Below are 17,807 nucleotides of genomic sequence, written 5' to 3' on the forward strand. Positions count from 1 at the left end.
GGCTCGTTTAGATACCCAAAGAAGGCCATGAAATTCTGTCACAGTCCTCTTCTAAACTGGCTTTGAATCCAGCAAGTCTAGGTTCCAGTCCCAGGCTGTCTAAGAGACTGGAGAGGCTGCTATCCACTGCACATCTCCGTACTTCAGTGTCCTCATCTGAGAAATGGGGGCAATAAAAGTGCCTGACTCAGGAATTGGTAAGGATTGAAAATGATGTGACATAAGTGGCTAATAATGTTAGATGAAAAAAAAAAAACCAACATACTCATTTAATCATGGACACCAAAATTGCTTTTCAAAAAAGGGGTGGGACTCCCCTGGTGGTCCAGTGGTTAAGAGTCTGACTGCCAGTGCAGGGGATACAGGTTCAATCCCTGGTCCAGAAAGATCCCACATGCTTCGGAGCAACTAAGCTCATGTGCCGCGACTACTGAAGTCCACACTCTACAGCCTATGCTCCTCAACAAGAGAAACCAGCAATAGGAGAAGCGTTCAGTTCAGTTCAGTTCAGTTGCTCAGTCGTGTCCGACTCTCCGCGACCCCAGGAGAAGCATAGGCACTGCAAAAATAAATAAATAAGGGGTGTACAAATTTAAACTCCTGTTTCCTGGTGCCCACCCACTTTGCGTTGGTTCTGAGCTCAAGCTAGCTTGACCTGTCTGTTTTCTAGAACCCAGCATCCAAACACCAGACCTGCAACCACGTGAGGACAGGGATGGGATCTCATCCCAGTGGCTCTCATGTCCCTAGTGCTCAAACCAAAGGGAAACACAGGGGGCTGGCCTCCTGGTGCTGAGGAGAGTCCCCAAAGAAGCCAACATATTCACGGATGGTGGGGCAGCCTGCCTACCGAATCTTAGACCTTTCCTTTTGTAAGAAATCAGATCTTACATACCAAGTCTACCTTCCTACAGGCGCCATGGCCTTCTGTTGGCTGGATTCTTCAGCAGGACGAGTAGGTCTAGCGTGCTCACTGCTACTTGATAAAAACCACAAATAGCAACATGCTGAATGTCTTCGTTTCAATGTAGCAACTCCAAACTGGAATCTTGAACTGGTGCCTTGGCAGCACTGGAAGGCCACAGGTTGCAGATGACAGATGACTCGCTGCCATCTGAAAAGGTCGATGCTGTTGGTCCAAAACGTGACCATGTCCCACTTCTTCCTTTGTCCATCTGTTGTGGTCTAGGAGTGACAATTTTAAAGTTTCAAATTTGGACTGTATATAAGCTGATTTCTCAAGCCACATCCAATATGGTTTGGCAACCAGTACCACTCTGGTGTGGTTTGACTAAGAAGGTAGTAAAGAACATGAAGGTGTCTATCTTTTTCCAACTGTATGCATAGGTCACCTCTTTGAGTGGAGGTGGTTGGGATGAAGGTGGACAGCCATGTGGTTGATTCATAAGAAGCCTGGTAAGAAGTTTTGGTTGATTACGACATTAGACTAATTCTTCATCTACTCAGTGTGCTGAACACCATAGCTTCCATTGTTGTCTCCTTAAATCCAGCTATTCTTAATACCAGTTTTTCAGTTTTTTTCAAAAGCGTGTTAAGAATGTTGTTTAATAACATAGGATCACAGAAAATCACCATATTTCATAAAAGTCAGGCTTTGACCTCTGGTCACAAGGAGTCAGACACGACTGAGCAACTGAACTGAAAGCCAAACAACATATGTATTCAGAATTTTTTTTTTGGCATTTCACCTTTTTAAAAAAGAATGTTTAGATTTTCCTCTATTTTTGGCCATACCGTGCAGCATATGGGGTCTTAGTTCCCTAACCAGGGATTGAGCTCTTGCCCCTTGCATTGGAAGGAGAGTCTGCCAGGGACTACTGGACTGCCAGAGAAGTCCTTGACAACAATGTTTAACTTCCATGGAACATATGCCACAAATGGTAGCATTCCTGAAACAAAAATTCTATGTGTTTAGGGCTGAAAAATTGGTTTCTGAGTTTCTTTCTGGCTTCAACATTCTCTGTATAGTCCTACTCTGGTCAATTGTCTAAGAGAATCCCCTCCCTCCAATAGTAGAAATATGTACCCTTTTGACTTCTTTTTGGATAAAAATAATAACATACTGCTGGCCTAATATTTTAATGTCACAAAATATCTAATGTTTGAGTATTCTTTTGCTTTAAATATAAAAGCTTACAATCTTTGTCATTTTAGATGGAATAGGTTTTTAAAATTTTGCTGAAATTTATTATTTACCTTTAAAATATATCTAATATATAATTATTTATCCATAATCAAAGAATAGATAGATAATGCCTATCAATCTTTACTGTTTGTTTTTAAAATTTTTTGGCCACACTGCATGGCATGCGGGATCTTAGTTCCCCAACCAGGGATCGAACCCATGCCTCCTGCAGTGGAAGTGCAGAGTCTTAACCACTGGACCACTAGGGAAGTGCCCTGCCATCTTTCAGTTCAGTTCAGTTCAGTCGCTCAGTCGTGTCCGACTCTCCGCGACCCCATGAATCACAGCACGCCAGGCCTCCCTGTCCAACACCAACTCCCGGAGTTCACTCAAACTCATGTCTGCAGAGTCAGTGATGCCATCCAGCCATCTCATTCTCTGTCGTCCCCTTCTCCTCCCGTCCCCAACCTTTCCCAGCATCAGAGTCTTTTCCAGTGAGTCAACTCGTTGCATGAGGTGGCCAAAGTATTGCAGTTTCAGCTTTAGCATCAGTCCTTTCAATGAACACCCAGGATTGATCTCCTTTAGAATGGACTGGTTGGATCTCCTTGCAGTCCAAGGGACTCTCAAGAGTCTTCTCCAACACCACAGTTCAAAAGCATCAATTCTTCGGCGAACAGCTTTCTTCAGAGTCCAACTCTCACATCCATACGTGACCATGGGAAAAACCATAGCCTTGACTAGACGGACCTTTGTTGGCAAAGTAATGTCTCTGCTTTTTAATATACTATGCCATCTTTAAATTGTATTAAAGAAGCATTGGGCTTCCCTGGTGGCTCAGTGGTGAAGAATCCACCTGCCAAAACAGGAGATGCAAGAGACCTGGGTTCTATCCCTGGGTTGGGAAGATCCCCTGGAGTAGGAAATGGCTACTACGCCAGTATTCTTGCCTGGAAAATTCCATGGTCAGAGGAGCCTGGAGGGCTACTGCTCATGGGGCCACAGTCAGACAGGACTGAACAGCTAAATACACACACAAAGAAGCATTAAAGGGTATAGAAGCACTGGCATTTTGAGGACTTAAAATCAGTTGATTTGGTGGAAGGCAAATCAGACATATCAAGTAAGAAAAAACCAGTAAATAGTTTTCAGTATCCATTTTTCAGTCATAGTTAAGAAGCTCTGTGATAAACCTTTCTAAGTATTTAACAATGTATTTCTCTGCTCTTCCTTGAGTGGATTGGTTTGGGTGGGGCATAGATGGGTATTTTTCAAGGCTCCCCTGGTGATTATGATGGACAGTCGGGGTTGAGAACCCTCTCCTAAAGGCATATGCAAATATCTTGCCTGCTGGACACACAGCCGTCAAAGTAGAGGTTAAGAAAAGCCTGCTGGGGAAGAGGAAAAACAGCAGCGTCTTAGCATTTGCCAGAAATCTTCAAGTAGCATTTTATTTATCACACGAATCCTCACAAGCTAGTGGAAAAGAATCCATATGCCTAATGCAGGAGACATAAGAGACGCAGGTTTGATCCCTGGGTCGGGAAGATTCCCTGGAGGAGGGCATGGCAACCCACTCCAGTATTCTTGCCTGGAGAATTCCATGGACAGAGTAGCCTGCAGGGCTATGGTCCATAGGGTCACACAGAGTCCGACACAGCTGAAGTGACTTAGCACACACATCCCACTTGCAGCTGGCTGTTGACCTCCACTGGTGGTCAAATGGAGCTTTTACTGACAATCTGCTCCTACTCTCTAACGACCAAAACCCAAAAGTTACTGTGGAACCCACACTCCTAATTCTGATTGTGACCAGTGCTAAATGGCTGGTTTACCCATGCACTTAGGGAATGGATTCTGGAGCTCCCTTGGAGGATAACTGTGGGACTAGAGAAGTCCGTCTGACAGTAAACTTCCTCTCCAGGTATTTCTCAGTTTTTATAGAAGTCTGAACCCACCAGTTCGCATTCATCTCCACACAGTTACCCCTGTCAGTCTTTGCCGTCATCTTCTGAAATGACTTGTCTATATGTTGGATTTTTCTACAGCATGTTGCATCTATTTAACGTGTTAATTTAACTGAATAAAAACTGCATAAAAAAAGAAGCAGAAGTAAGGTAACGGTGGGGTCTACGGTGGGTTCTATCAAGAGATCCTCTTGAGGTATGGAAGGAGAAACCAGTGGTACAAACTGGGGCCTGGCACCATGGTAACAGAGAATGTCAGGAATTTCCAAGACCAGTATAACCTAAGTGCTTTCACACTTTTCCTACTGGAAAAGTCAGCCATCAAAGCTAAGTTGCAAAACTGGATTATAAAAAACAAATAAGCATACAATGTGTTGCTATTTAAAAACAATTGTTTGGAAATAAATTTTGTCAGAGGGCTTCCCTGGTGACTCAGTGGTAAAGAATCCGCCTGCAACGCAGGCACCATAGGAGACACAGGTTTGATCCGTGGGTGGGGAAGATCCCCTGGAGGGGAGCATGACAACACACTCCAGTATTCTTGCCTGGAGAATCTCTATGGACAGAGAAGCCTGGGGGGCTACAATCCATAGGGTCGCAAAGAGTAGGACACAAGTAAAGTGACAGCATGCACGCAGTATTGTCACAAACACTGTGAGCTGTTCACCCACAATTGTGAAATAGCAAATTGATTATAATAACAATAAATATAATAATAATATATAATATAATCAGTTCAGCTCAGTCGCTCAGTCGTGTCCGACTCTTTGCAACCCCATGAACCACAGCACGCCAGGCCTCCCTATCCATCACCAACTCCTGGAGTTCACTCAAACTCACGTCCATTGAGTCAGTGATGCCATCCAACCATCTCATCCTCTGTCATCCCCTTCTCCTCCTGCCTTCAATCTTTCCCAGCATCAGGGTCTTTCCCAATAAGTCACATCAGGTGGCCAAAGTATTGGAGTTTCAGCTTCAACATCAGTCCTTCCAATGAACACCCAAGACTGATTTGCTTTAGGACTGGTTGGATCTTGAAGTCCAAGGGACTCTCAAGAATCTTTTCCAACACCACAGCTTAAAAGCATCGATTCTTCAGTGCTCAGCTTTCTTTATAGTCCAACTCTCACATCCATATGTGACTAATATAACAATAACAATATAACATCATATTCTAAATTTGAAATGAAAACTGTATTGGAAAACTGTTATTAAAACATGTACTGAGACAGAGCTCTGAGAATATGTCAGTAAATTTGGGTCAAAAGACCAGAGAGTCAACTGTTTGATAAATGTATAATAAAACAGCAGAATTTTATTGATACTATTACTCCATGAAGCTGAAATACCCTAAAACAGAAAGACTAACAAAAAGCGTCAATCTGGTACAGAAATGCAGATACCAAAACAAGCCAGGGATGGAGGTCTGCAACTGATTTCTCTGATACTGGGGTGTTTCTTTCTTACAAAAAAACTTAAGAAAATGGTTCATTCAGAAGGTGGTATTTTTACACAGCTATTACATGAACAAAAACTGTTGATCTCAAAAGAGATCCAATATTCCAATTCAATAATCCTATGAATATTAATGCTGTTTTAAGTTGGCATTCTTTGATTTTTATTATAGTAAGACTGACCATAGATGTTCAAGCAGGTTTTAGAAAAGGCAGAGGCACCAGAGATCAAATTGCCAACATCCACTGGATCATGGAGAAAGCAAGAGAGTTCCAGAAAAACATCTATTTCTGCTTCATTGTCTATGCCAAAGCCTTTGACTGTGTGAATCACAATAAACTGTGGAAAATTCTGAAAGAGATGGGAATCCCAGACCACCTGACCTGCCTCTTGAGAAACGTGTATGCAAGTCAGGAAGCAACAGTCAGAACTGCACATAGAACAACAGACTGGTTCCAAATAGGAAAAGGTCACTTTTCACTTTCACACATTGGAGAAGGAAATGGCAACCCACTCCAGTGTTCTTGCCTGGAGAATCCCAGGGAAGGGGGAGCCTGGTGGGCTTCCGTCTATGGGGTCACACAGAGTCGGACACGACTGAAGCGACTTAGCAGCAGCAGCAAGGCTGTATATTGTCACCTTGCTTATTTAACTTATATGCAGAGTACATCATGAGGAACGCTGGGCTGGAAGAAGCACGAGCTGGAATCAAGATTGCTGGGAGAAATATCAATAATCTCAGATATGCAGATGATACTACCCTTTTGGCAGAAAGTGAAGAGGAACTCAAAAGCCTCTTGATGAAAGTGAAAGAGGAGAGTGAAAAGTTTGGCTTGAAGCTCAACATTCAGAAAACAAAGATTATGGCATCTGGTCCCATCACTTCATGGGAAATAGATGGAAAAACAGTGGAAACAGTGTCAGACTTTATTTTTTTGGGCTCCAGAATCACTGCAGATGCTGATTGCAGCCAGGAAATTAAAAGACGCTTACTCCTTGGAAGGAAAGTTATGACCAACCTTGATAGTATATTAAAAAGCAGAGACATTACTTTGCCAACAAAGGTCTGTCTAGTCAAGGCTATGGTTTTTCCCGTGGTCATGTATGGATGTGAGAGTTGGACTGTGAAGAAAGCTGATCGCCGAAGAATCGATGCTTTTGAACTGTGGTGTTGGAGAAGACTCTTGAGAGTCCCTTGGACTGCAAGGAGATCCAACCAGTCCATTCTAAAGGAGATCAATCCTGGGTGTTCATTGAAAGGACTGATGCTAAAGCTGAAACTGCAATACTTTGGCCACCTCATGCGACGAGTTGACTCACTGGAAAAGACTCTGATGCTGGGAAAGGTTGGGGGCGGGAGGAGAAGGGGACGACAGAGAATGAGATGGCTGGAAGGCATCACCGACTCTGTGGACATGAGTTTGAGTGAACTCTGGGAATTGGTGATGGACAGGGAGGCCTGGCGTGCTGTGATTCACGGGGTCGCGGAGAGTCGGACACGACTGAGCGACTGAACTGAAGACTGACCATGTTACTAGAAAAAGAGATATCATAGTTCCCAATTAATGAAGTCCATCCTTTGAAATATACTTTTCTGAAGTGTGTTAGTCCCTAAGGCCGCCATAAGCAATTATCACAAAGTTGGCTGCTTACAACAATAGAGACTTCTTCTCTCACAGCTCTGAAGACCAGACATTTGAAATCAAGGTGTCAACCGGGCCATGCCCCTAGTTGGAGAACCCTTCCGGACCCAGTTTCCTTGGGCTGCTGGCATTCCCCATGGCTGAGTCAGTCTAATCTCTCTCTGCCCATGTGGACTTCTCTGTGTCACTGGAACTTAGTTCCCATCTGGGTGATCTAGGATGGTCTCATTTTGACACCGTAACTGTATCTCGGAGAACCCTTTTCCACATAAGTTTGCCTTTATAGGTTCTGGGATTAGGATGTGGACATATCTTTTGAGAAGCCACCAATTAATCCACTATGGGAAGCACGTTCCTTAAACAGTGGAATGAAAGGTTCTTCGAAAGAGCTACTACCAAATCATGTGCTAATGAAGATGAGTTCTCCCTTTCCCGTTCTTTTCAAATTCTACACTAAGGATCGCAGCGCTGCCTGGAGCCACGTTCAGGCTTCCCTTTGTCCTGTGCACCGCCGCCTGCTCTTGTCCTCTTTGGTTCTTGCTTCCACTGAAAGCACATGGTGAAGGTGAGGAGGATGAGAGTGTAGCAATTCTGAGTCACTGCTTTAAGGATGTGTGCTTGGGTTAATGCTTTCCTCCAAGAAAGCTGACTTTGAAACGTACGTCTAGTAGATATCATCCAAAGAACACATTTTTAGATGATTGGCTAAGGTCTGGAATCATAAAAAATACAATTTTAGGGATGAAGGGAGTTCAGTAATTATCCAGTCATTTGAGAAACAAGGAGACAAAAGTGAAATCAATAAATCACTGGAAGTCATCAATGCAAGGCAGGGCAGAGCCAAGACTATAATTCAAGTCCTCTGATCCCTACTTAAGTATCTTTTCACTTAATTCAGAGTGTGATGCAGAACTCTCTCCTCTGTAGACTACTCAAGTTGGTAGCCTCATGGGTACCACCCAATGAGACAATCAACCTTCTGTGGACTGAACGTTTGTTCTTCTAAAACTATTATGGTGAAGCCCTAACCCCCAAACATGATGGCATTCAGAAGAGGGGGGTAGTTAGGTCATGAGGGTAGAGTCCTCGAATAGGATTAGTGCCCTCATAAAAAGAGATACAGGGCTTCCCTGGTGGCTCAGATGGTAAAGAATCTGCCTGCAATGCCAGCGATCCTGGTTCGATCCCTGGGTTGGGAGGATCCCCTGGAGAAGGGAATGGCAACCCACTCTAGTATTCTTGCCTGGAGAATTCCACAGACAGAGGAGCCTAATAGGTCCGTGGGGTCGCAAAGAATTGGACACAACTGAGCAACGAACACTTCCACTTTCAAGAAGAGACACGAGAGAAGATTTTACTCCCATGTGTGGGCATAGCAAGATGATAGCCATCTATGAACCAGGATGAAAGCTCTTACCAGGAAGCAAACCATCCTGCAACCCTCGATCTTGGACTTCCAGCCTCCTGACAGTGACAAATAAATGTCTGTTGTTTAAGCAACTTAGTCTACAATATTCATTATATCAGCTCGAACTGATTAAGTCACAACCCAGTGAATATACTCCAAAATATTTACTGAACGTGTGCTGCGGGCAGAGCTTGCACGCTCAGGTGAGTGAACGACTGGTGGCACCTGAAGGGCTGTAAGGCTCTGATGCCACTTTCACATGAGGGTGTTGGGATGACTCTTCACTCCACCCTTGGGAAAAAGTGAAGTGCCTAGAGTTTATGTCCCCACTCAGAACTGCTTCTTAACGTGTCAGGTATTGTTGTTTGAGTCAAAAGCACTTCTTGGCCTAGAAAATAGGTCTCCTCATTCCTCTCTAGGGCTCAACTCTAAGATGAAGCAGGATCCTAAGGTCAACAGCCTAAGCTTTGTTTTTTAATTAAAAGACACCATTGTCCATAAAATAAAGTATCATCTCTGGGGAATAGTAAAGCCATCAACTAGCTACTCATAAATGAGAGAGTCATTTTCTGGTGGACACAGTGAGCAAAAAAGACCCAGATGGTGGATCCTTTTGGCACAGACTTATCTGCTCCGGCTGTCTAATACATTTCTTCACTGTGTTAATTCTTGCATCAGAACCATCAGGGCAGTGTGCTTATATCCAAGGAAGATGAAAATGGAGAGATTTTTGTCTGTAGGATTCTTGCCTTCCTCCTTCAACATGGGGGTGCCCTGTTCACTGCAGCAGGGGGCAACTGAAATGAGCTGGATTGTTTGGTGAAAAATCTCAAAGCTCTGGCCCATGCAAGACTCAACATAATCCCTTCCCCATGAAACAGGAAAAGGGATTAGACTTTTGGGGGGGAGGGTGGGGGGGTAGTATTTTACCTGGGCTGGACCCTAAGCCTGAGGAGGATTCAGAATTTATTTAAAAATGAATTTGGCTGCCTGGGTAGAGCATGCTGCATTGCTGCTGGCTGGAGAGTGAGTCCCGCGGGCTTGTGGCCCTGCCTCCTTTCATGAGGAATCCCTGCCAATCCAGGATCTGTGAACTGCTTCTGCCAGCCAATCTCTAATTTAGCATATGCACAAAGCCAGTTTTTGGACACCATGATGGTGCCTGGCACCTCTGCGGCCCACCATGCTTGCAGAGCTCACAGTGAAATAAGGAGCTAGCAAGAGAGAGGAAAAAACAAGCCATGCAAAGGCTTTGGAAATCCAGATACATTGCCTATGTATTATACATGTATGTGTGTCTCTCTCCTGCTTTTCCAACATAAACTTCCCCCACGCCTTTCCTTGTAGTTATTTCATTTAGATTTTCAGTCTGGGATGCACTTAGCAACAGTCAACACTGACAAAGATAAAACCCGGCTCCCCGCTGAGAACATCTGATTTTTAAAATGTAGAAATGCTGCTCTTTACAAAATAGGACATTTCCCTTTTAATTAGCTTCCAAATACACCCAAATAATTTGCAACTAGGAAATGATGCCATTTTCGAATACTTAAAAATAATTCTGAGGCATTGCAAAACCAATCTGATGAGAGGCAGAAGCCAGTGAAACCTTTCGTTTTGAGACAAATTCAACTGTTTCTTTGGGAACAGCTGTCACAAACATGGGCTCATTCACCTAACCCTCTGGCTTTGATCATTGTTTTCTCTCAGAAAACCCGTGTCTAAGGTGTACTTGCTGAAGTATTTGGGAACAAGTAATACAGGCTCAAGTGCACCCATGTGGATCTTCCTGCCTCCTTCCCTTCCACAGACTTCCTTGCCAATCCTCTAGTTTTCAAACAGTTCTTCAGGAGACAAGGTAGTCGCAAAAGCTCTCTGGTGTCACATCGTGCTATCTTTGAAAACAAATACATGGATGGTGCTCACCCTGCGACGTGCTGGCTCTGAGTCCCGAGGAGGGGCTTCTTGACTTTTCCCTGTGCATAGGTGACACCAAATCTCTGGACAGAAGGGAGGGGAGAGCCGTTTGATTTTCCGATGTGTCTTTCTCCCAGTGCTTAGACGGTGACAAACGGCCACTGTCTGGACTCTTTTGGTAAGTGACGTCCCGGCTCTTTTGGCCAGGTGAGCCATCGCTGATCGGTTTGCCAAGTGTGGGATGCATGAACCCTACCAAACTATACCCAGACCGTACCTGCTATGGTTTCTGTTGGTTTAAAAAAAAAAAAAAGTCTGAGCCCTGCCAGTATAAATATAAATATTTCAGGAGCTTGGCTGATGGCAAGCCTCGCATGACCATGCGGAAGCCAGGCGTGATTGCCCTGGCCTGGTGTGGGGCTCCCCAGGTGGCAGGGGCTGCGAGCGGGCCACGCCGTTGGTGGGGGGCAGAACTGAGTGCCTCCAGTCATTCCGAGTAGCCCCTGGGCTGATTGGTGACGAGGGCTGACAGGCTCCTGAGGGGAGGTCCTGTCCAGTTTCTCTCTGAAGCAGGCATGATGGGCCAGGCATGGGGTCCTGAAGCCGAGACTGGGGACTTTCTCGTGTGACTGTGCGTACATTCCTCCTCCACGAGGCCACACTCATGGTCTCTTTGGAGGCCCTTGGCTCGCCAGAGGATTACCATTAAGAGACGTCTGCTCAGTGGCGCCAGGTTCTTTCCCCGCCCCTCGGGGGCCAGCACGGTGCCTCCATGCGGCTTCACCCAAGCCAGACAGAAGGGCAGGCCACCAGGTCTGGGAATTAGAGAGGGCGATCGATATGTGTATACGGAACACAGTCACGGACAATTGAAAAGGCTTACACGTAACCCCACTGGGAACGGCTTAAAACTGAAGCCTGTGATAAGCATCTCACGGAACCCAGACCCTGACGAGGATGCCTGGGGATGACCAGAGGTGAGGTTCCTCACATCTGTGATTCTCCGAGTTCAAATAGCTGGAAGTACGTAAACGATTCTAGGACTGGTTCTGCAAATAAATATACCTACATAAAACAGGGAAGCACTTTTTACTCCTGAGTGATCCTGAAACCTTGAAATACGCGATTATCACTTCTTAAGTTTCATGTCAAAGGCAAGACTACTTCATTGAAATATAAAGCTTACTACTTCAGTCCCACTGTCTTTGCAACTGGAAACAAGTGCCACCTCAGTGGTATACTAAGGTTCTTTAGTGATGGGCGTGTGTTCAAGTGGGGAAACCACCTAGGGGAATACTTAGGGATTATAAAATTATGATAAGGAAGGCAGATATGGGATTCAAACACAGATATTTTGAACTTCAAACTTCTGATAAGATACAATCAATAAGGATTTTTTTAAGTGTACTTTAGTTCTATCAGAGTTTAGTAGATTTTAGGAAGATCTGAATTGGATTGTAATTTGGGATTAATTTACATAGTTTGTTGTTTTACTAATGCAGTTGATTTTCCTAGTGTAAAGAAAACATGTTGTACCTTGGACCACTGACAGCTGGGTTTATAATAAAAACCAAAAAAGGCAAACTCAAAATACAGAAAGGTTGTATCAATCTGGGCTCTCCAGAGAAACAGAACCAAAAGAAGATAGAGAAGCGATAGACAGACAGGCAGATAGATAGATAGACTTATTTTAAAGAATTAGCTCATAAAATGACAAGTTCCAAATCCATCAGGCAAGCTGTGGGCTGGAAACTTGGGCAGAAGTTGACGCTGTAGTCTTAAGGCAGAATTTCTTTTTCAGGAAACCTTAAGTTTTGCTTCTAAGGCCTGCAATTGATTGGATGAGGCCCACCAACATTACCGAGGGTAATCTAATTTGTGTAAAGTCAACAGACTGTAGATGTTAACCACATCTACAAAACATAGTCCCAGGAACATCGATATTCGTGTTTGATTAAATAACTGGGTATTATAGCTTAGTCAAGTTGACACGTAAGGCAGATCATCACAGGAGCTTTCTTCCAAGCTGTAAAAAAAATAATAACTGCCTTCAGTCCATGAAGATTCAGCCTTCTTTCTCCCCTCTGGAAGGGTCCAAGTAGTACCCCATTATATGAGGTATGATCACTCATGATCTGTAGCTGTACTGTTTTCCTCACCAGATACCCAGTGGAGGAGGGTCACAGATCCTGAGCCTTGTACAGATGATGTGCAGAAACGGGACTGGCAAGCAAGCTGAAATGGAGGGAGGACGATCTCCCTATTTTGGTTCCACCAGTATCTCTGAAGCAGTTCTTCCAACTGCAGCCAGCAGACAAACGGTTGTCTGTGCTGCCCATCTGACTGGTCCCTGGTCCATGCATTCCATTACCATCACTCTCACACAGTCATTCAATACGCCCTTTGAACGTGGTGTGCTCTTGACGTGTGAGATTATGAACATATTGTATTGGGTCAACAAGCCATGGGTAGTCTTATCCCAGAGAAACATAAGCTTCCTTCTCTGCTAATTATACTCTAAATCTTTCCTGTCATAATTTTTATATTTGTAAAACACTTTAAATACAAAACGTCCTTCATCTGTGTGTGCTTACTTGCTCAGTCGTGGCTGACCCTTTGAGGCTCCCATGGACTGCAGCCCACCAGGTTGCTCTCTCCATGTGATCTCCCAGGCAAGGATACTGGAGTGAGTAGCCATTCGCTTCTCCAGGAGATCTTCCTGACTCAGGGATTGAAACCAGGTCTCCTGCATTGCAGGCAGATTCTTTACCATCTGAGCCACCAGGGAAGCCCTCATCGAAAGAGGACTGAATCAAAAGCAAAAAAACAAAACAAAACATGGAATAAGAACACATCCTTCTGGGACTTCTCTGGTGGTCAATGGCTAAGACTCCAAGCTCCCAATGCTGGGGGCTTGGGTTCGATCCCCAGCCAGGGAACTAGGTCTCACATGCCCCAACTAAAGATCCCACATGCCACAATGAAGAGCGAAGATCCTTCATGATGCAACCAACACCCGTGCAGCCAAATAAATAATAGATTTTAAAAGAATGCAGCCTTTCGATCTCTGAGGTCAGACATAGTAAGTAACATTTACATGGTACTTGGTCATTTGTTAAGTGCTTTCACATACATTTATTTCATTTTTATCTTTTCAGCAACCTTGGGAGGTCGATGGTATTATCACCATTTAACAGATGATGGAACCAAGGCTCAGAGAGGTTAACAGACTTTCCTGATGTCACCCGGCCATCAAGCTGTGAAGCAGGGACAGGAGCTGGGACCTTCTGCTCTGAGCTCCATGGTGGGCTGCCTAGACTACTTTGGGGCTTGTTGCTGGTGACCAGCCCAACTCGCAGACCTCAGTTTCTGGAGTTCCATAAATGTGGCCAGTATCTGACTGTCCGATAAATCATGAAGTGACTATTTACCTACGGAAAACTGTTGCTGGAAGCAGTGTTCCCACCTATGGCCAGGTACCTTTCCCTCCTGGTGTCTCAGTTGGGTGCAGAACGCTCTATTGGAAATTAGTGGGAGCCGGCACAGTGAAGAGCAGGGAGTGAGAAGGGGGATGTGAATCTATTTCATACAGTGGAAACTTATGTCCTAATGAATAATTAAGAAAAAAATCCGAGGTTGTTTCCTCAGCTGATCATCACCAGCAGAGCCAACTTTGGATTAAACACTTCTGCTCAGTGGTTTTGACATTCTCAGTCAGGCATATCTTGATGAAATTAGAGATGCAGAAAATATTTTTTGATGGAGTGCAGCGGGAAAAAATGCTAGAAGGGAAGCCAATTCTGTGTGCAAACTTGTGCAGACAGAGATAAAGAGAAAGTAGGAGAATGAGAAGTGTGTGCGTGTGAGTGTGTGCGTATAAAATAAATGAAGGAAGATGAAAGCGAGTGACAGGAGAGGAAAGGGGAAGCTGGGGTGATGCTAATTAATTAAACTTTAAGATCTTGGCAGCAAGAGGTGTGTTTATAAACAATCTTCACTAAAACATACCTTTCCAAGTATTAGCTGCTTTATTTGCCAGAAATAGTCTCTAATTATTCTGTGCTTGTTTCAATCCAAAAGCAGAGAAAGAAATGTTAGTAAGTGAACATAGCCACTCCTATGCTATAAAATATACCTCTGCACAGAGGTTAATGTTTCAAATGCTCAATTAATCAAATGTAGCTAATTCAAACTATTTTACAAAAAATTAAGTGGAGGGGGCTATGAGTTTGAAGGCCTTCGAAACAGTGGAAAAGAAAAACTAGACCAAAGATACAAAAAATAATAGAAGGACTATGAAGAAAGCTGATTGTCAAAGAATTGATGCTTTTGAACTGTGGTTTTGGAGAAGACTCTTGAAAGCCCCTTGGACTGCAAGGAGATCCAACCAGTCCATTCTAAAGGAGATCAGTCCTGGGTGTTCATTGGAAGGACTGATGCTAAAGCTGAAATTCCAATACTCTGGCCATCTCATGCAAAGAGTTGACTCACTGGAAAAGATTCTGATGCTGGGAGGGATTGGGGGCAGGAGGAGAAGGGGACGACAGAGAATGAAATGGCTGGATGGCATCACTGACTCGATGGACATGAGTTTTAGTGAACTCCGGGAGTTGGTGATGGACAGGGAGGTCTGGCGTGCTACGATTCATGGGGAAGCAAAGAGTCGGACACGACTGAGCGACTGAACTGAACCATTTAGGAATCTCTAAATAACTTGCTTATACTAGGCCAACAGCAAGTCAACTTGTTTTCCTCTTGAGATTTAAGTCTAGAAAAGTCTGATTTGTGAGGCTAGAATAGACTTGCAGACATGTCAAATGTTTTTAAAAAATTCTCTCTCATGTATCCTATCTGAGGTAGTTAATAAAGGATATACCATTAAAGTAAGAGGATAAACCAAGAAAGAAAAAGACATGAGATCCAGAAAACAGAATATTCAACTCAGAAATTAAGTCAAAGAACTTCCCAGGAAGGAAGGGAAGGTCCCAAACAACAATCTAGTGAGCCACCAGCTCAAGACTGGTGCAGTAGATGGTGACTCTGTTGGAGAGTTTGGGATTCAACTACGTGAGAGAAATGTAGAAAATAAAGCAAATTCCATAGGTGAAGGGATAAACTGTCATACACTCATACAGTGGAATACTATTCAGCAATAAAAAGAAAAGCCATTAAACCACAAAAAGACATGAAGGAAACTTAAATGCATATTGTTAAGTGAAAGAAGCCAGTCTAATTCCAACTATATGACATTCTGGAGAAGGCAAAATTCTGGAGGCAGGAAACAGATCAGTGACTCCCAGGGATTCCCTGGGAACAGGTGGAATAGAGCAGAGGGGATTTTTTAGGGCAATAAAATAGGATTGCCCTAACCCTAACCCTAACTGGATGGATCCAATAAACAGAGATCCAGTAAACAGAATAGTCAACTCAGAAATTAAACCAAAGAACTTCCCAGACAGGAAGGGAAATTCCCAGATAACAATCTAGTAAGCAACCGGCTCAAGACTGGAGAATAGATAGTAACTCTGCTGGAGAATTTGATATTGAATTAGGAAAGAGATAAGTAGAAAATAAAGCAAATTCCATAGGTGAAATTAACTGTGGACTATAGTTAATATTTATGTATCTGCTCATTCATTTATTCACAGAATAGTGTGAATTAAACCAAGTAAGTGCCAGATAAAGGGTTAGATGCTGGGAATCCAAAGATGAATACATTATAGTGCCTATCTTTAAGGTGCTCAGAGCCTAGTAAGAGATACGGACAAACAGAGATATACTTCAACATCCAAAATCTAATCCATCTCTTGAAAATGGGCAGATAGCAAGTTTTGGGAGGGCATGAGCCTATATTCCATCATTATGAATAGAATTAAAAGTATTATGTTTTCAGCCCACCTGAAAACGTTTAGAAAACATTTTTGACAGTTTAACTGCCCACATAACCATCTACCATTCTACACAATGTAAAGGATTTAAAACATTGATTATAATTATTTAACAATGAATGAGTACTCATAGGTGTATTTTTTACAGTACATGAGACTATATAATAGCAGATACAACTTATATTTTCCTTCTATACCATATTAAACATGTATGGTAATGTACGTAAACAATGTAACTATATGCTGATGAACCTCTCTTGGAAGAGACTGACATGAGATGGATTTGATGTTAGTGATAACACACATGTTTAAATGACATGCAGTGTGATCCCAGCAGGGATACAGCTGAACACACTCTGATCTGAATCCATTCAAAATCCAAGCTTTCTTTGCCAGTACACACATACAAACCCATGTTGGAATTTTGATACAGATGGTAAATGCGGGGTTAAAAGTTTCTGCAAGTTATGACTTGCAAGAGAGAGTTTAGACAGTGCAGGAATTTTATACTAATATTGAGACTATGAAACAATGTGATGGTGTCAAGGGTTACCGGATGGAAGTAGGAAACAAAACTGAGGTGAAAATAACTAGGCATATATCATGTGCGCATGCGGGCATGGTAAACAAAGGGTCCTGCAGTAGCACGCCCACTGTTACTGTGATGCATTTCTGAGTGATGTTTCCTTTTCTATTATTCTATTATTGCTGTTAAACTGCTGCTTGCTGTTGTATTGTTGTTTTTGCAGTTAAGACATAATTTTTTAAACATGGGTACATGCAAAAACAATGGATGCAAAGATAAGCCTGAGTGCCCGTGAATACAAGCCCCAGCCCAGGATCTTCGGTGCCTGGTCAGACCACTGAAAGTGGAGGAGGTCCAACAGTCAGGAAACATCACCTGGATCAGGTCTGCTTTAGGGAACCTGGGATTCTCTGCAAATAGCAGCCAAGAATGCACGTATCAACATTTGTATAATAAAATACAGGTATCTTACTTCGCATAGTAGGTGGCTGAGGGTATATTACATGTTTGTAGTTTAAATTATACTAAAGAAACACAAGGGGAACTCAGTATTTAAAAGTCCCTTGCAGAGAATTCTTTTGATGAGTAAAAATGTCTTTAGTAGTCACCCCCCTGATTTAACTGTTTGGATAAGCTGGATTGTTTCAAAGCAGGGTATAACAGCAGCATCTCACACTTGTTTTAGACAATTATGGCACATCAGCTTGACGGAATATTAAACAGTCATTAACATTTATAATTACGAAGACTGCAGCGATGTGGAAAAATGCTTGTGGTGTGCTAAGCGAAAAAGAGCTAAATATAAAATTATATTGAAACTATTACTGCAACTAAGTAAAAATGCACGAGGAAGGGCA

General features: G+C 43.2%; 1 protein-coding gene across 6 annotated transcripts in view; it reads right to left on the bottom strand.

The window, feature by feature from the left end:
• CLYBL (citramalyl-CoA lyase) overlaps nucleotides 1-17,807 on the bottom strand; it is a 238,183-nt gene that overhangs the window by 62,950 nt on the left and 157,426 nt on the right. For 5 of the 6 annotated variants that reach the window (XR_016038854.1, XM_088842634.1, XM_088842633.1 and 2 more), the window contains exon 3: nucleotides 13,131-13,343. The exons of the other annotated variant lie outside the window; for it this stretch is intronic. Coding sequence is in view for 4 of the 5 variants with exons in the window: in XM_088842634.1 (XP_088698760.1) it covers nucleotides 13,131-13,343 (213 nt within the window). In the remaining variant the exon portion in view is untranslated. The remainder of the gene's footprint in view (nucleotides 1-13,130; nucleotides 13,344-17,807) is intronic. 6 annotated transcript variants of the gene reach the window in all.

Source organism: Moschus berezovskii, chromosome 13 (genome assembly GCF_049115385.1).
Source record: "Moschus berezovskii isolate FMDL1 chromosome 13, NW_MosBer_1.0, whole genome shotgun sequence".
Taxonomy (NCBI): domain Eukaryota; kingdom Metazoa; phylum Chordata; class Mammalia; order Artiodactyla; family Moschidae; genus Moschus; species Moschus berezovskii.